A 19642-nucleotide genomic window follows, 5' to 3' on the forward strand; every position below is an offset into this window, starting at 1 on the left:
ATTACACTGTGTACTTCGGAATTGTTTCTGAAGATGCCATTCTACAGTATCTTCCATAAAGCATCAGCATCTCATTAAAAGATAAAAGTCCAAGGTATTCAAGTAGCAAGCAAACTCCCAGTATCAAACAACAAAACAGTGTTTGATCTCCTTTGAACTGCAGGGGGCAGCCAAGAATTTGGGTATTGCTACCTGGATTTGTCTTGTCAGGCTTTCCATCGCATTAATACTTATTTTTCATTGTAACACACAACCTGTATTTTCATCTGTGAAGATGTGAATCATGAGACAGGATCCATTGTACGATGTTCAGCCAGTCAGGAGTCCTTCCTGACAGTGCCCAGCATTAGAGATTTCAGAGAGATGCAAGAAATTGCCATCGTGGACAATTACAAACTATTCCCACCTTATGGAGGAATGCCTTTCTATCTTCAGACAGTTATTTATTTATACTTGGAAATGTGAGAAATTATAGCCTTTCCAAGTAATTATAATAACAATAATCCTTTCTAATGAAATGTTCCAATGTTCTTATTTTCTGTACGAGTGGTTAATGCTTTTTGAGTCTATCAGTTGAGTTTCATAGATCAGCTGTGTGTTGCTCAGAAAATGTTTCCTCTCTTCAGCTGCGCTTTCACCTTTGCAAATGCATTTTTGTCCTCTGCTGTAAGAGAGAATAATTGGGAGTGCCCAAATTGCCAGTTATTTTGTAAACAATGATTGTCTCTCTTGTGCATCTGGTCACGAAAGACACTCATATTTTTTAGCCTTCCTATTGCTCTAATGACTTTAATCACCTTCTCTGGAACCGTCCTTATTTATCTACTCAGACATACAATCTGATTTTTGGGTGGTCCAGTATGGACTCAGTAATCTCTATGGGTCCCTTCCAAATTGGGTTGTTCTGTGATTCTATGTGTTATCCTTTAACATGTAGGAAGACAGGAATTCAGGATGGCTTCGATAGAGAAAGCAGAGCATTTCTTAAAATAAGTTTTGTAATATTTTCCATCCTGTTGTCTGTAGGCCTTGCAGTTTATTGTTTTCAGGAAGGATGGAGGTTCCTGGATTAATCAGCCTTATCATCACCTGATTTGATGAATGTGTTGGAGAAACCATTTTATCTTTAAGTAATAATCTTGGAAGATTGCTGGCCACAAAGAGGGGTTGTGAAGGAAACCAGAGTCTCTCAGGTGGGAATGCATGCCCGTAAGAAATGATGTCACTTTTTATATTTAGATCTTTTAGATTTCAGCATTATGTCTGACTTGAAGACGGTTCTCACCTAATTAGTCCAGAAAGGATGAAATGGAAAAGAGAGAGTTGAGTGGATGAGGATGTCATGCTGGCAGCTTGTGGGCAGCACAGGAGCAGTGAATAAGATAGAGGGTCCCCATAAGAAGCTGGGACCTAAGATCCCTCCCTGCTTTCATGGAAGTGAAAAACTGCCTTAATTTCAAGAATTTTCTGTATATACATATATATATATATTATTTTTTCATGGAGATACAAAGAATGGATTAGGCTGAAAAATTAGTTGGGTCCTTTGACAATATGTCTGAGATGTCTTTGCCATTTTCAAGGAGCAGATTGGAGACATAAGATGCAGAAGCAAAGCTTGTGTTCACTTTTCTCTCTCTCTCTCTTTAAAATCATACCCAGGTTCTTTTTGTGCAAATGTACTACTCAGGATCAAAGCCTCTGCTCCAAGTGGAGGAAGTCCCTGGAGAGCAAGGCCTGAAAGCTAAGCCTCTAATACTGCTGCTGCTGGCCATACACCAGGTACTGCTTGGGAAATCTAGTCATGCATGACCCAGCACCTGGAGATAGAGAGAAACTGGGAGCAGTGTACTCAGCATCCCTGCATAACTTCTGATCTTTGTTCTCTTTGCTAGCTCATGTCCTTCTTTTGGTCGTGGTCCATCAGGAGTTTATTCCCAGCAGTGTCAGATATCTGAAAGACTCTTCTGTAATGCAGCATCCACTGATTCCTTAGGCTTCTCAGAAGTGTAGTTTCTGTCATATGGACTGGGGTTTATCAGAAAGTGGATAATGGATAGGCTCACTACAGGTCTCTGCTTATTTTGGTGTATTTTTCCTCATTTCTGGCATTTCCATCTCCTTACTGAGTGGCTCTAAGTTAACGGCTGTTGGGGAAGGATCAATAGAAAGATGCTCTCTGCAACATCTGAGATTATTTCCCCTGCAGGTATGAAAGGAACAGCCTTGCAAGCAGGATACTTCTTTGCCTTGTGGTGCTTTCCTGCCTCTCTTGTGAGGTGCTGGGTTTGCATGCTAAGAAAGCCACAGTTAGCACAGCTTAAACAAGATGACTCTCAAGAAGCAGTGTCCTTGATCCCTCATTAAAAATGTCCTTGACACGTTGTGCCATCAGAAGGAAGGTTTGCGATGCTGATCACCGGCAGCGTTTCTTCTCCTATGGATGTTATACAGCCTCAGAACATTTTGTTTAATTCATGGGAGAAGGAAGCTCTTTGGGTTTTGCTTCTCTTTACTTTTCTTTTTCTTTTTTTAATGCTTCCCTGAAGGCTGCATGAGAGCTATGGGGGTAGGAACGCAATTGCGGGAAGGTAACCTTTCCCATCCCTCAGCCTCTCAAGAGATGCATGCAACAGCAAGATACATGTAAATCCATCAGAGCTGATAGTGTGGTTTAATGCTAACAGATGTAAAGCATTAAAGGAAATAAACAGCCTGGCCCTGAATGGGATCCAGAGGTATAAAGCTGCAGCCTTGTGCTCACTCCCCGTGTTATTCCAGGTAGTTATTAGTCGTTTAGCTTAACTAAGAAAATGTCAGCCTTACTGCTGCTTTCTGTCATGTCTGTACGCTGCTAACAGTAATGCAGGTTGATTTTGGTTTGTTGTTCTTTTATTAGTTTAAACAGCAGATTATGTTCGTTTTTCAGCAAAGAGGACTTCATTCTAAGACTTAGATGCTGAAAGAGTAACTGTTACCTCAGCAGACAGGTAAACAGGCCAAATTTCCTTCTATTTCCCAAGAGTGCTGGAGGCAGAGGTAGACAGAGAAGTCTGTGCATTCTCCAGTTAAGATCTTCTCTTCCACACCAGTAAAATATCTTTGGAAATATATGAGGGAGCCTTGGAACTTCAGGAATAACAAAACCCAGATCCCTGCTATGTTTCCCTCAACAGATTTTATCTTCTTGGTGTTTGGGCTTGGCTATTTATCTGATCCTTTACATCCGAATGACATTCCTATGCAGTGTGTAGCCTTGCTGTTCTTTCCTCTCTGTTAGATGTGTGGTTGATGTAACTGGGCAGAATTTTCAATTAATCGACAGCCTTTATTCCACCTTTTCTTACAGTAGTGGCATGATGTGCCTGCAGAATTTCCCTACTTCCTTCCACCTTACGTTGCTAGAAATCACTTGGCTCAGAAAATAAAAGCATGGAGCCATTTACCCTTGTTTAGTCCCCTACTGATGGGTCAGAAGTGGAGATTAATAGGGTAGGAAGTGTGTTTCTACTCTGCAGTCAGTAAAGGAAATTCACTGGAACTAAATTAATCATGAAACGGACACAAAGAGGAGAATAGATTAGCAGGGAATTAACTCATTAATTAGATTCATGCCGAAGTTCAGAAGAGGCTTTCCTTCAAGATAACAGCCGAGTTCAAAGATCAGCAAGGGCTGATCATGAGAGGCAGGCACACCGTTTTCCTTCTGAACTCTGTCAGGCTTTACCTTAGCCCAACATCTGGCTGGTTATTATAGGATATCAGACATATGGCTGGCAGGAATTCAGCAGCTGGCAAAGCCTAACCACTTAGTGCCCAGCGATGGAGGCTATTATCAGCCCTTTCAGCTCCCTGGGCTCTGGATCCTGGTGTTGGCGTGAATGCAGGAGCTCTCTCTGTTGTGCCACTTGGCTATTTTTAGAGCTCCATCACAAGTCCTTGTGTGAGCAGCAACAGCTTGTTGGAGAATGGGTTTATTTCCAGCGTTAGGGTGAGCAGAAACCAATACAAGCTTAAGATAGGTAAAGTGCTAAAGCACTTCATTGTGGTAGGGTAGAATAGGTAAATCATTGCATGTTTCTAAGGAGATGGGGTTTGGTTGCCGTCTTCTTACTGTTCTAATGGGACACTTCTCTACAGGGAAACTTATGAGAGAAGCAAAGAACTGTCTCTGCAGTTACTTCTGTGCTGCACAAAGCCCCTGCCAGCTCCCTTCAGGCTCTGTATGACCCCTTGCTGCTCACATGCCAGAAGGCCCCATTACTGAGTAGTGCATTGTAATAAATGCCACGCTGTTGCACGATGGAGCTGGTGAGAAGCATGGAGAGACTGATTTCTAACACACTCTTAATGAACTAACAAACCAGTGCTAAACACCGAGAGCAGATCCATGTGAGAAGGGCCCCCTGCCTTCTGACTTAAGCTTTCCCTCCCTTTGCTTTTGCTGCCTCACAGCATGGATGCAATCAAACCATATTCAGGAACATCTGAGCTGTGTATTTGCCACTTAGAACTTTCTGGGTAGTGAAGTTTCCACATTGTTTATTTAGAGTTAAGTGTTCTGCTGGGTCTCTTATCACTTTCAGTAAATAACAACTGTCCTCTAAATTCTTCAGGCTGATTACTGAGACTGACAATCTGTGTGTTTTGAGTTGCTGAGCTGTATTAATCTCTAATATACCCTGGTCTGTGGATGGAAAGGGTAATGTATTGAGGATGTCACAAGAGGTATAAGCCAAAGGACTTGGTCTTCTTGGGAATGTGAAGTGCTTTGGTTGTGACATGAATAAATCTCCCAGCAGTAGCAGTGCTATTTCTGTTGGGAATAAAGATGTAAGAGGAGTCTGTCTTTTAATCCAACTTGTTAGAGATTTTATAGCACCAGAGCTAATTCATTTCTAGAAAAGAGATTGCAGACGTTATTTTTACCTGCCTGTAGTTTGCCCTGATATAGTTTATTCCACTTGCTTAATGGTGGAGTTGATAAGAATCCCAACCCCAAAAGAAAAATCGTACTGCAATTATAAGTTAAATAAGGTATCATACTGGGGAGTGGAGATGAGGGTGGAAGAGAAGGCATAGTTTATGGCTGTAATCTGTTCTTTGTATTGTAGAGTCTAACCTTCCTATCAGTATGAGACCTGGAAACGTGTCTATTGAAACCCTACTGAATGACACCTACCTGCAGCCTTTGCTAAAATGCAGGTAGGAAAGTGAAAGGAGATATCAGGTCCATGGACTATATAAAATGCAATCCAGAATTTATGCTGAGATAATTCAGTCCTCTGTAATCCATACCAGACTGATGAAATATTGACTTGTACTGTGAATGTGACCCAAGGCAACTGAAGACTTTACTGTGCTTTGGATCAGAACAGTTAAGAATGCAGAGTGCACATTCAGTCAACAAAACATTCCATCTTTGTGCTTTTAATACAGCAAAATGCTTTCCTGCTTCTTTTGTTTCCTTCCTTCAGTCACAACAAAGGAGTGTTATAAGTGGCCCCAGAGAAACAAAGCCTGGAATAGAAAAGGGATTTAGAGAGAAGAGATCAGATGAAATTGGTAAGAGAAAGAATTCCCAATACGATGTTCCCAGCTCAGCCTTCTGAAGGGAAGCCCTGTGCTCCTGATCTGTTATGATTCACTTGGCAGCTCTGCCCAGATGGCCTCTCCCCTTCATCTATACCTCTATAAACTAAGACCCAGCGATAACAGCCCTGCCAAACCTGGTTGCTGCTGATAAAATGTACACAGCTTTCAGTAATCTATTTGTTCCTAACGGCTCATCAATGAAAGCTCATTCTAATTCTGTTCATTTTGATCTTCTCTGGAGTTTCTGTGAGGAGGAGTGAGGTTGCAAGGAGTGACCTGTAATCCTCCTAGGTTTAACAGTACCATAGGCAAGTTTTATTCAAGCTTTCATTTTATACTGCCTGATTCCATTGGTGCATATTGATACAGGATTATACTTTCTCATCTTTTTGTTTTCTGACCTTACAGTGATTTGGTTTTAAATACTGCTGTGTCCAATAGCGATTGATTTTCCAGTCTTGGGTATCTTACCAACACATCTCATTCCCAATCAAAGTTGTCCTGTGCTGTTCTAGCAGAAGTGTCCTCTAAATGTCCTGTTACTCCTTTGCCTTTTCTCTGCCAGTTAATGTTGGAATTATTGTTCCTACATATTAGTTGTGGTTGCATAAAATTAATGAAGCTAATGGCTGGCGGTGACCTCCACCAGCCATCTTTTTTCTTCAACTTAGCTGCATCATTTCTGATAGGTTAGTCTAAGTTTTCTGTAGAGATCTCTAATATTGGGATTACCAGACTCTGTAAGTAATCTGTTCCAGCTCATACAACTCTCATGTTTAGAACTGTCTGTCTGTCTTAAGTCCTATCTTGCCATAGGAAGTCCTTGCCATATATATTCTTTGTCTTACCTAGACTAGCCATAGGAAGAAGCTTATTTGCTTTTCAGTGATGTCCTCTGGACCTTTTTCAGTTGTGCCAAGTCTCCCTGTGAATTGCTTCCTGAGTCTGGAAACAGAATTCTAACAGAGAGATTAACAGTGCAGAGAGAACAGATTAATTTGTGTGTCCTGCCAGCGTACAGGTTTTTTTTAATACCCAGCCAGAATTGTATCTGCACTTTGGTACATGAGTGGCTGGCTCACATGCAGCTTGCAGTCTTCAGCAGTGCAGAATGTTGTCGTTTTCCAGTAGAAATGCTACCTTGTCATTGCTCCTCGTTCATGTGTCTGTAGCATTGATTATTCCTGCCTGACTGTAGTAGCTTGTAGTTGACCCTATTGAATTGCAGTTGTTTACTTCAGGCTGCTTTTCCAGTTTGTCAAAATGATTTTGAATTCCAATGCAAACTTGTCTTACATTGGTTTCATCCACAAATCAAATTAACATACTTTCTATTTCATCTAAATCTTTAATAAAAATATTGGATTGTACCAATTCTGTGACCAGGTCCTGCAGAAGATCATTTAGAACAGCTATGCATTTTGACAGCGAGACTGAGAGCTACTTTCAGAGTACTTTTTCTAAGCAATTTTTATAAGAGCTGCTCTGAAAGTAAAGCCTCCTATTTTATTATGTTGGTTGAGGATGTCAGAGGCAGATGTTGGTGGTATGGCAGTAGAGTTTGAACCTTCCCACCAGGATCCCCTTCTGTTTTGTTGCTGTGTGATAAGTGGCAGCAGAGGCAAAATAGCGTCTGTCATGGAAGTGCACATGAAGCAAAGGAATGGAACTGAATTTCTCTGTGCAGAAAAAATGGCATCCATTGACGTTTGCTGGACATGTACAGTGACCAATCAGTGGATGTGAGTACAGTGAGGCAGTGAATGGTACATTTCAGCACTGGTGACAGTGATGTGAAAGACAAGCTGTGTTCCAGATGGCCATGCAGATTTTTTAAGTGCGACCTGCAGGCTCTTGTTCACTGCTGGTGAAAATGCATAGCTAATGCTAGCATCTGAGTTGAGAAATAGTGTTTAGTAGCTGAGAATTTACTCTATCAAGCAGTGTTGTTGTGCTCTTTGTATCTACTGTGATGTCCGTGGAAATAAATAGGAGGCATTATTTTTGGAGCAACCTACAGATGTTCATCCTTCTATAGCTCATCTAAACCATGCTGCTTATCTGGCCTGAGAATTTAGTAAAGTTTTGGAAACTCTCTTGGCATCTCGTCCACTCTGTGTTGCTCTGACACCTTCTCACAGGGGTAAATTAGAATCATTAATAGTAATTTGTTCCTGACAAAGGTGTGTTGAATGATACCTATCTCTTCTAAGTTGTTCTAAACTGTTTCTTTCTTCTGAGGACCTGGAGTTAAGCTGACAGGTCTATCATTTTTCATCATCTCCCCCCCTTTTTTTTTTCCTCTCTTCAAAAGAAGTCTGTACATTGTATCAGTTATCTGGTTCATCACCAGGCTTTCCTAAGTTCTAAAAACATAATCGTTAACAGCTTTGAGATTGATTGAGTCAGTCCCTTAGAAATGCAGTAGGAATATAGCAGATTCAGCTCATTCGGAGAGATCTAAGCTATGTATCTTCTCTACCCTATTACTTTTGTATTCTAGGCCTTTTTTTTTTTTTTACTTCTTTGTTAGTTCTTAACAACCTTAATTCATCACAGTTGACCTTTTTATGAAAACTGATGCAAAATCTCTCCTCACAACCTTATCAATAGGATTTGCTTCTCTGATGAGGAGCAAACTAGGACTTATTATGCAGCTTTTTGCTACTAATAAATTGAAAGAATTGCATCCTTTTCTGTGTGATATTTTTGCCAGACTCGTCTCACTTTGTGCCTTCATTTCTCCACCTTTATTCCTAGTTGTTCTTTCTGTACATTTGTACTCATTCATATTAATCTATTTAAATCTTTTTCTGCGTATTGATGACTGCGTTTACAGTCATCAAAGAGCTTGTGATATGATCGGGTTGGTCTCCTAACCCTTTGGATATATTTATTTGTAGTAACAGAATTAGTGTTTATATTCTTTATATATATATATTGACAGTTCTTAAGTCTCTTAGAAGAAAATTCTTAAGGATTCTTATTCATAAACCCACCCACCCCAATCTCCATTGAGTTGTGTGGAAGATTTTCATAAGGCCTTGCCCACTTGAACTTATGTTTTTGCATAAGTTTTGATGGAGCTCTTCCGTGGCATCACTTTTACTGGGGCCAAAATGGTTCTGAAATGTGTGTTGTCTTTCTCTTCCGACATTGCTTACAAGGAAAATACAAACTTGTTCTTTTATGCTAGCAAACTGCATGTCCTGTGCTGGGTTGACAGGGTCTTTAGAAGTAAGAAAAGCTGTTCGCTACCAGGGTTCACTGCTTCTAAAGGAAACAGAGTTCCTGCTAAGAGTCAGCTTTATGTGGAAATCATGCTTGTAGTCAAGCACATTACGACCACATTATTCTATCAAAATGTAGCTCAAACAAAAATTACGAATTTCATCACAGTTACGAAATGACAAGCAAAATCTTTTCTCATTTTCATCTAAAGACCTTGGCTTTATCTCTCAGCCTGCAAGTTCTGTTTCCCAAAGCATCATTTTCCTTTGAAGGTATTGACAGTAGATTTTGATCGAATGAAGGTATTAAAAGTAGATTGGAGATAAATTCCAGGTTGAAGCCTTCATTCATCCCATCCCTACTGAAGCTGCTGACCTGAGCCCACCAGACACCTCAGGCACCAGCCTGGACTCAATGTCTCTGCAGTGCAGCCCAGCCCAAGCACAGCCCGAGTGCCCCGACAGCAGCACCACCATGCAGGCTCAGGTCAGCATCACCGAGGAGAAGCTGAGCATCTCGCAGGGGGGCACAGAATCAGGACACGAGTCCCAGGCTCCGGACAACAGCACAGGCTCTGAGCAGCTCTCATGATTACAAGAGAGGATGAGTCCCATCTTTCCTCCAGACCTCACACCCCCTCCTTTCTCCTATTGAATAAAGGCACGCTCGTGCTCAATCAACGCCTTGACTGAATTCCGAGTTTTCATTCGCAGAGATTGGGATGAGTGCAAGAAACATCAAGGCAGCTCAGCTTACAACACTCTGGCTGTGGGGTTTGTGCGGCCGAGCTCTGGGTGTGTTCCCATTTTGCCTGACTTTGGGATGCCTGCAGCAAGAGCTCTGCTGCCGTTGTGTATGGCAGCAAATAGTCTCTAGCATCCTGGATGCTGCTCATGAAAACCCCAAGCTTCCTGGCTGTAGCTCTGTGATGCTTTTCAGGGCCTTTTGATGCTCTTTGATGCCGTGGCTGCTCCCTAACACCTCTGTCCTCCCGCCGTGTCCATTCCTGGCTCTCACCTGTGAGCTGTCCCTGCAGATCATCTCCAGCCCTGCCATCATCGTGATGCGGCAGGAGGAGCTCGCCCTGACCAACATCAGGCAGTGCTGCCTGCCTCTCACACTCTCTAGACCAAGTGTAACTACGCTGTCATGGAGACAAATGCTTTCTGTCACATCCTCCATCCCCGCAGACATTTACCGGTAGGCGGCTCTTGCAGAAGAAGATTCAAGCAGCAGAACCTTTTGCTCAGCTACAGCACACAAATGCTACAAAAGCAGGAACAACCCGCAAGCTCTGGGTCTGTTTGTCTTGCACAGGCATGCACTAACTGCGTTTGATGGTACCCCCCATCCTTGATTTCCTTCCCTGCTCCTTGTCTGATGGCGCTGCTGAGCCAGGAACAAGCTGCCCAGTGTGGCAGAGCATGGTGCAGAGCTGTGCTGGGACCTCCTCCCCTTCATCTGCTGCAGATCAGTGCCCCACACGTGCCATTGGGATGCTCTGGCACGGGATGTGCCTCCAACCCAAAGCTCCTTCCCACCTCCCAAGGAAAAACAAAGCAACCCAAGCATCTCCAGCAAAGCTGCCCAGCAGACAGCAGGGAATGCAAACAGCTTCTGGCTGCTCCCCTGCACTCCTGTCCTAAGTAATAGACCCCATGAGGACTGGCTGGGAAATCAGTGCATGACACATGTGAGTGTGCACAGGATTGTGCAAAGCAGTGGGGTTCCATGAGTTTGTGTGTGTGTGTATCTCGGCTGTTATGAAAGCATGGGAAGACTTACTGAGTCCCAGATAATTACTTATCCTCAAATGATTTTTCCTGGCCAAATTTAAAGCCTCTTACAGGTAATCGAGACCAACAGGCTGTTGCTGCACAATCAACAGGCACAATCTAGATGAATAGCTGAGGAAAATAAAGCATCATGCCAAGGGTACTAGATAAGTGAGCAGCTTGAGATCTGCACATTTATGTGATGCTCATGGTCTTAGACAATATTTGCTTAGTGAGGTCACATAGAATGAAAGTAAAATAGAAGAAGTGCAATTGGTCTCAGTTCACACAGCTGGCTGGTTTGTCTCAGGCTAATCCTGAACTGCCTCAAGCGACTGCTTTGGGGCTCTACAGAACAGCAACTTCAGAGATCTCTTTCTATTACTAAGTGTTTGAAAGAGCAATTTGCTCTGTTAATTATCCATTATTTCTGTGCAGTCTGTTTTGTCAGACTTGTCTTTAGCTTCCAAGTTGTATGTGAAGAATTGTTTCCGTTGTAATGCACAATGTACTAAAAATTGAGAGATGAAAATGTGAAGAGTTTTTCCAGCTTTGATTTCATGTCTGGAATTTTGGAACCCACTACTTGCAGTTGTTAATCTGTCCAAACTGGTCTGGTTTGGGATGCCCTCATCCTTCTTGAATCGCTGTTAAAGGCGGAGCAATTCCTACAAGTGCCATGGCCCCACTGTTGTTCTAATTCTTGTTTCTTTGTTTTCCACACGCTGCTTTTCAAGCCTCCTTTTTCTTTACAGTCAAAGTGAGAACTGCACTGTGAGGTGTCTGAACCTTGTTGTGCCTGTACATAAATAGAACAGCAGCAAAGCCAGACAGGTGACTGTGCTGACAGCTCTCGTAGCCAGTAACACGTAACTGTGCTAAATCCCTTGTGACGGCTTTGATTTCATTTTTGCCAGTGAAATCCTTCTAAAAGGAACTGCAGCAGTGTGATGAGCTAAGGTGAAGATGCTGGTTTTAGTAGTGCTCTAAGCTGAGTGGAGGAACAATTGAATGAGGGTTATATGCTTTCTCTGGGACGATGAGGTTTTATTTCCTGAGGGAAAGAGCCAGCTTTTCATGGGCTATATGTGGGCTTTGGCAAGGGCAGACAATCCAGTCTGTCAGGAAGCCATTTGAGGTGCTTCAGGTTTGTAAGCTTGTCTTTTTGTTTTTCAGGCGGATATTTGGAGCATGGGTGTAGTGCTGTATGCTCTGCTGTGTGGGTTTTCCCTTTGGATGATGACAATATGATGGCACTCTACAGGAGGATACCAGTGGGTATCAGTGGTGCTAGAATACACTGAGAAGGGAAATAGCTGAGCTTGACAAGAGGCCTTGCTTTTCGGATGGCAGAACATGCTGAGCTGTGAGTAGAAAGGCCTGTCTGCTGAATATTGTCCCTGTTTTTGCTGCTTTGTCTACCAGTATTTAGTGGAATTGGTTCTACGCTTGGTTGGCCTATGTGGCACTGTAGCCTAATTCTGTACCATGATAGCATACAGAATTTAAGGAGAAGTATTTTCTTGCCAATGGTCTGGATTTTTTGTATCTGGTTCTTCAACTGGCTGCTCCCTATACTATCTGTAGTAAAAATATAGACACATCATTTGATTTCCCTGAAATGAATGTTCCTAAATGCCAGCTCTTCTCATGTCTACAAAGATCAAAGTTCTGCATTTGCTATTAGAATTTCCTCTTCCAGAATCAGGAGGTAATGTAGGACCCCACAGATTGCCTTCAGAATCCAGCAGTTAGTTCTGTTTCCTTTCGGAGTGCATAACAACCTGAGCAAATGAATTGAATGACGTGGCTTATTAGTCTGGTACAGACTCTGCTGTACACTGAAACTTGGTCCATTTGTAAGCAGGACTTTGTCCATCTCTGCAGGACAGCAGAAAACCCTTTGTGCTAATCATGATGCCAAGAAGCAGAATGCGGCAAATGGCAGATGATCCAACTGCTTCAGGTGTTCATTTCCTTAAAACTGTGAATAGTTTTGGACTGAGAGTTTGTAAGCAGAACAGAGCTCTTAAAGCTGTCAGAGATTATTCCTGCACTGTTCAATTCTATCTGCACAACATACACAGGATCTCAGAACTGCGTTGCTTGAACTGGTGGAACTTGTTGAAGTGAACTGGGATGAGCAAGTTTTAGAACTTAGTCAGAGTGCTGTAAAAAATGGATAATCTCATGGGTATTAAGGTACAGGCTTGCTATTTCTGCACTGAATTTGTTTTTATTTTACATGGCTGTGATCTGAAAGTTGCTTGAAACGCAGGCACCTAGGCACTGTTGTGTAACTGAATTTCACACGATAGGTCCTGAAATATCCTGGAATCAAAAACTCTGACTTGTTTTAAGTCTGCTGCTTGAGTCTAATCAGGGTCATAGTGTCTGTGTGCAGTGTTTCTTTCCCTGTAATGCTCCACATCATTTCATTTTGGGAATATTGAAGGAAATGGACTATGTGCCATAACTGTTGTTAGAACAAAGTATGTCTGGTGTGATCTTATGCATAGGTTCTGTAACTGCTCTTCACAGCTCAGGTGTTTGACCTTCCTTTTGGTGAAGTGATGAAATACTGCTGGTTTCTATTTGTGCTTCTAGGCACCTTGAAGCTCTTAGGAATAGAACAATTGTCTCCAGTTCTTTGCAGTGATATCAGTAACAGCTCGAGTGCTGCTGCCCACTAGGTAGACCCAAAGAAGCAGATTACAGTGAAACAACACACGAGCTGGACCTGCACGAGGATCACTTTCAAGACAGTGGCTCTGTTGCTTGAAGCCTATTTGCTTCTTCCTGCCGCCACTCTATTACCAAATATCAACAACCTCTTTCATGATTCAACTTGCAAATGTTTGACACTAACCCTTGTGTTTCTATGCCTTCCTAGGTGATTCGAGCCCTTGTCAACCCCAGAGATCCAAACCAAGTAGTGATGTGCAGTGTGTTTCCATCAATGGAGAGTTCTTATAAGCACGAAACGCTGCAATTCGGATGACAGTCTTCCACATGGTAACAGTGATGGACACAAGGGGCTCATCCACGTTCATGCTCTCATATCTCCTGGCTCTGCTGAAGATGCTGACCTGAGCCTGCCAGACACAGCAGTCACCTGCCTGGATTGTGACCCAGCGCCTTTGCAGTGCTGCCCATCCCAAGCACAGCCCGAGTGCCCCAGCAGCAGCACCACCATGCAGGAGCAGGTCAGCATCAGTGAGGTGAAGCTGAGCATCTTAGATGGGGACTTAGAGTCAGGCTGCCAGTCCCAGGCACCAGGCAGCAGCACCAGCTCTGAGCCACTCTCATCTTGACAAGAGGAGTCCCATCTTCACCCCTGACCTCTCAAGCCCTCCTGTCTTTTATTGAATAAATTTACTCTCATGCTCAATCATCGCCTTGGCTGCATTCCGAGTCTTCATTCACAGGGATTGGGATGAATGCAACAAACAGCAAGGCAGCTCAGCTTGCAACACTCTGGCTGTGGGGTTCGTGCAGGCAGAGCTCTGGGTTCCCATTTTGCCTGGCTTTGGGATGTCTGCAGCAAGATCTCTACCATTTTGTATGGGAGCAAATAATCTCTAGCATCCAGGTTGCTGCTCATGATAATCCCAGTCTTCCTGGCTGTCGCTCTGTGATACCTTTCAAAGCCTTTTGATACTCTTTGATGCCTTGGCTGCTCCCTAACACCTCTGTCCTCCTGCCATGTTGACTCATGTCTCCCACTTTTAAGCTGGCTTTGCAGATCATCTCCAGCCCTGTCATCATCACGCTGCAGCAGGAGGTGCTCACCTGGCTGAGTGTCTGGCAGTACTGCTTGTTCTGCAGATGTGCAGCTGCCTCCTCATCTCTTCAGCTACAGTAGTTTTTCTCAGGGCAGTTAGATGCAGTCATGCTCCTCTGGATTTGGTGTGTTAAATTCATGCTGCATGGCAGCAGTCAGTGCAATACAAAGGTGCTCTGTGTGCCACAGCATTTCTCCAGGGGCTGCCAAAGGTAGAAGCACAACACAGCACCATCCTTCTGACAGTAATGTCTGTGAGTGTTAGACATGTGAGCACTGCATCATCCCCAGCGTGTCAGTGCTTTTCCACACCAACCTGACTCTCACACTCTGCACTGAATGTAACTCTGCTCTTCTGGAGACAAATGCTTTCTGTCACATCCTCCATCCCTGCAACCATTTGCCGGTAGGCAGCTCTTGCAGAAGGATCAAGCAGCAGAACCTTGTGCTCACCCTACAGCATGCAAATGCTATGAAAGCAGAAATAACCTGGCGTGCTCTGGGTCTGCAAGGCTGCACAGATGGGAGAGGTAGATTGTGTTTTTGCAGTGGAAGTTTCCAGTATTTTCAGTACATAGTGTAGGCCCTAACTGAATGTATAACCCTCTTGTAAAACAGCTGTATAAGTAGTTTTTCCACCAAGAAAGTTGCTGAACAGAGTTAAGTTCAGACTGGGGGCATTCTGACATGGGTAGAATTGAGACAAGCACAAGATAAATACACAGGGTGGGTAGAGCCCAGCACAGGACAGAATGAATGTACTGACTTTTGGAAACATTGCCCTTCTCTGTCCGCAGAAAAGTACAAGGCAGACCTAAAAACAAGAGGTTGGTAATTGACCTTATATGGAAATGAATCCTAGCAACAGTCTCGAGGAGTGTGTGAGCCTTTGATGCTCAACCAATGAGAGCCATGAGAGCATCACCTGCATTGGGTTTAGGGCACAGAACAGAATTGATTTCACTGACTGGTGTGCAATTTCTCCCTTGCCAACAGGGGATGTGCGTGCAGTATTGCAATAATGAATAAGCACTGCTGCTATCGCTGCCATCTTTGCCTAACTAGAAATCTTTGACTTTGAGAGTTTCTCACACAAGGGGAGAGGGTAAGAAAGTAAAGAGGCACATAAAACTAAGGGAAACTGCTCTTCTTTATCTTATCTATAAAAATTGATACAATTGATGCTGTCGTGCATTTATTTATTTATTTTTAATTTTTTGCCAATGTCAGTTAGATTGTTTTAAAATATCCACACACCAAAATCTGACTACCAAGCAAATGTAATGAAAATGAAATGAAGGTGAGTTAGCGGAAAGCACAAGGCCATATTATATTAGGCTCTAGCAAATTTACAGGCAGTCACTGCACGAAGAGGTAGATTTGAGTTGCACATTATATGATTTCCACAAAGATTAAGGAAATCAGTGGTTAAAGACGCCACTTTGCAACACCAGAGGCCCTGGGTTCGAATCCCCTGTGGTGCAAGTGGTAGAAGTGTCGCTCTGCTATACAGAGGCTCGAATCCCGGGGGGTTGGACTCGATGATCTCTAAGGTCCCTTCCAACCCGCACAAAACTATGAAACTATGAAACTATGAAATCTGAAGATTTCAATATATTTTTTTTAATCTTTTTTCATTTCATTTTTAAACACCTGACCCAGACCCCAACCCTCACAGGAGCTGTAAAGATAACAGCATTAACCAGCAATGTAACTCTAATCCTAACCCTTACCCTGATTCTAAAATCGTCCCTAACTCCAAATGTAACAACAAAAATGATGCTAGAAGTTTGTAGCAAAAGGAACCTTAACCCTGATCATAATCCAAAAAAAAAATCATTAAGGTAACAATAATCTTTACCTTAAAAGTAATATTAATCAGAGCCCAGATGATGCCTGCGTCCAATCAGAAGCATGCTTTGTATTATTTAAGAGTTGTATTTTTTCCAATGAACTCTCTCTATTATCACATTTATAAAGTAACAGAGTCTGTTCTTTTTCTCCTGACACTATGCCTTACTCCTGACATCCCCTGGAAATGACCCAGATAGGGCACCATCAAAGTAATGCTAATAGTAATGTCAATCCTAAGGGTATCTCTAGCCTCAGTGTTAATGGGACGCTAACAACAATCCCAACAGCCTTAAACATTCTGGTGGTGTGACAGAGGTGCTGCCTTGCACATGCTGGGCAGTCCCATTGCCTGTTAAATGCAGGCGGCAGCGTAGAAACATGATGCCCGTGGTCAGAATGCCCTGTGGCAGATCCTGGCACCGGAGAACTGACCGGAGAACCATGAGAGAACTGACAACAAATCACGCGACATCAGAACCGACCCAGTGGTTATTTACAAGCCTTGGGTGACCCAGACAGGATCTCAGAGTGGTGAATGTAGGTACAGAAGTTGTTACTACTCTGTTTTCTTCTAAAAGCTGCTCAGCTGCTTTGCGTTTCAGACCATCCCTGGCTTCACTGTGTGCATCTGTCCAATTGATACCAGGTGGTTTTTTTTCATCAATTCAATTACTCATTTATTTATTGACAGACATTCACGTTTGCTACGTTTGGAGAAGTTTTTATTTCTTTGCTGTGGTTTGGTTTTTTCTTTTTTTCTTTTTTTTTTCCCCCTTCCCTCCTCTTCCATCTTTGTGTTCTTCCCCTATAACCAAAAGAGAACGGATCCCCAGGGTCTGTCCCGCAGACATTCTTTCCGTGGTCTCTGCTGCCACCTGCTGGCCAATACACGGAACTGCCACTGTTGGGCGTTTGGTGCCGCAGGAAGCACAACGCAGATCTGAGTTCTGACCGGTCTACGCAGCAAATCCGCCAATCTTTATTGTGATAAGCCCTCCACATGGCATTGCGCATGCACTCGAACACGCAACAGGCATAGATTTCTCCTAACTCCTTGAGGAGCAGGCAAGCAGAACAACTGAGCGCACCACTGCTTGTGATTGGGCCACCCCCATCATAGAGATGTGTGTTAGATCTTTTACCCACCCCTGGACTGGCCTTGTTGTTTAACGATAACCTCTGAAATCTGAGTTACTGGTTCTACCACCTGTAGCGCTTTCTGCCTCCATGTCCCATAACCAGAGCAGCTATGCTGGCATGCTCTCTTGGTTTCTGTCTAAACCACTGTACTATATCCATCAGTTCAGCTGCTGTATTATGGGCAGCAGGGTTTGGGGGGTTGGACACTGGTCAGGGCACTCCCACCAGCCTATCCTGCATTTTTTTTTTTTCATTTTTGGGTTACAATCAGTCAGATCTCAAATAGATCTAGTCCAAATGGAACCTCAAAATCTGACCTTTTAGTGCCTTCATTTACAGAGTCCATTTTATACAGATTCCCTTGTACAGGGTCCCCATGGTCTTCCAGAGAGATGTTCCTGATCTTCCATAGGAGAATGATTGAATTAGGTTTTTTCCCCATCAAAACTGCCACCTGTCTTTCCAGTTTTTCAACACTGTCATTCAATAGCTGATTTGCATCAGCCTGAGCCTCTTCAGTTATGTTCAGACAGTTCAAGGCCATCAGCAGTGGCCATGCCACCATGAACGCAGCTAACTCTCATTCTCAAGTTGTAAGTATGTCTTTGCTAAGACCATGGAAATACTCAGTCAGGTGGGCCAGGGACTCATGGACCCTCCCTCCGTCCCACACAGGGCCCCATTTTTCAGTGACAGAAGCAATGCTGCATTTTGAGGACCCTAGGAATCCCAGGACATGCCCTGACAAAAGGTCATTCAAAGGGGTAGTCTTTCCCCATCCAAACCACCCCATTGATATTCACAGAATCACAGAATTGTAGGGGTTGGAAGGGACCTCCAGAGACCATTGAGTCCAACCCCCCTGCTAAAGCAGGTTCCCTACACCACGTCGCACAGCTCAGCATCCAGACAAGTCTTGAATATCTCCAGAGAAGGAGATTCCACAACCACCCTGGGCAGCCTGTTCCAGTGCTCTGTCACTCTCACCATAAAGAAGTTATTGCACACATTAGTGCAGAACTTCCTATGGTCCAGTTTCTGTCTGTTTCCCCTTGTCCCGTCTCCACACACTACTGAAAAGAGTCTGGCCTCACCACTTTGCCCCCCACACCTCAAATATTTATAGACCTGGATCAGGTCCCCTCTCAGCCTTCTTTTCTCAAGGCTAAACAGACCCAGTTCCCTAAGTCTCTCCTCATAGGGGAGATGCTCCAGGCCCTTCACCATCTTAGTGGCCCTCCGCTGGACTCTTTCTAAGAGATCCCTGTCTTTTTTGTACTGGGGTGCCCAGAACTGGACACAATATTCCAGATGAGGCCTCACCAGGGCAGAGTAGAGGGGGAGGATCACCTCCTTCGACCTGCTGGACACGCTCTTTTTAATACACCCCAGTATGCCATTGGCTTTTTTGGCTACAAGGGCACACTGCTGGCTCATGGTTAATCTGTCGTCCACCAGGACGCCCAGGTCCCTCTCAGCAGAGCTCCTCTCCAGCAGGTCTTCCCCCACCCTGTACTGGTGCATGCAATTATTTCTACCCAGGTGCAAGACTCTACACTTGCTTTTGTTAAACCTCATCCGGTTTCTTACTGCCCAGCTCTCCAGCCTGTCCAGGTCTCGCTGAATGGCAGCACAGCGTTCAGGTGTGTCAGCCAATCCTCCCAACTTAGTGTCATCAGCAAACTTGCTGAGGGTGGTCACTATCCCTTCATCGAGGTTGTTGATGAAGATGTTGAACAAGACCAGACCCAGCACAGACCCCTGGGGGATGCCGCTAGTTACAGGCCTCCAGCCAGACACCGCACCGCCAACGACAACCCTCTGCACTCTGCCAGTCAGCCAATTCTCGACCCACTTCACTGTCCACTCATCTATCCCATACTTCCTCAACTTTGTTATAAGGATGTCATGGGGGACAGTATCAAAAGCCTTACTGAAATCAAGGTAGACTACATCTACCACCCTCCCCCTGTCCACCCAGCTAGTGACATCTTCATAAAAGGCCACCAGGTTGGTCGAGCACGACCTACCCTTGGTGAACCCATGCTGAGTACTCCTGATAACCTCCTTATCACCCAGTTGTCTGGAGATGGCATCCAGCACAAGCTGTTCCATCACCTTCCCTGGGACAGAGGTGAGGCTGACTGGCCTATAGTTACCCAGGTCTTCCTTCTTGCCCTTTTTGAAGACTGGAGTGACATTGGCTGTCCTCCAGTCTTCAGGCACCTCCTCAGTTCTCCAAGACCTCTGAAAGATTACAGAG

At 43.9% G+C, this 19642-nt stretch overlaps 1 protein-coding gene across 1 annotated transcript in view; it reads left to right on the forward strand.

The window, feature by feature from the left end:
- The window catches only part of LOC146755830 (cytosolic carboxypeptidase 4-like), a 103407-nt gene extending 89727 nt beyond the window's left edge, over positions 1 to 13680 (forward strand). The window contains exon 6 of the mRNA XM_085525283.1: positions 13495 to 13680. Within this exon, the coding sequence (XP_085381409.1) occupies positions 13495 to 13498 (4 nt within the window). The 3' untranslated portion in view covers positions 13499 to 13680. The remainder of the gene's footprint in view (positions 1 to 13494) is intronic.
- Positions 13681 to 19642: the final 5962 nt, after the last annotated feature.

Source organism: Coturnix japonica, chromosome 30 (assembly GCF_054131305.1).
Source record: "Coturnix japonica strain WE chromosome 30, WE-NBRP24, whole genome shotgun sequence".
NCBI lineage: Eukaryota > Metazoa > Chordata > Aves > Galliformes > Phasianidae > Coturnix > Coturnix japonica.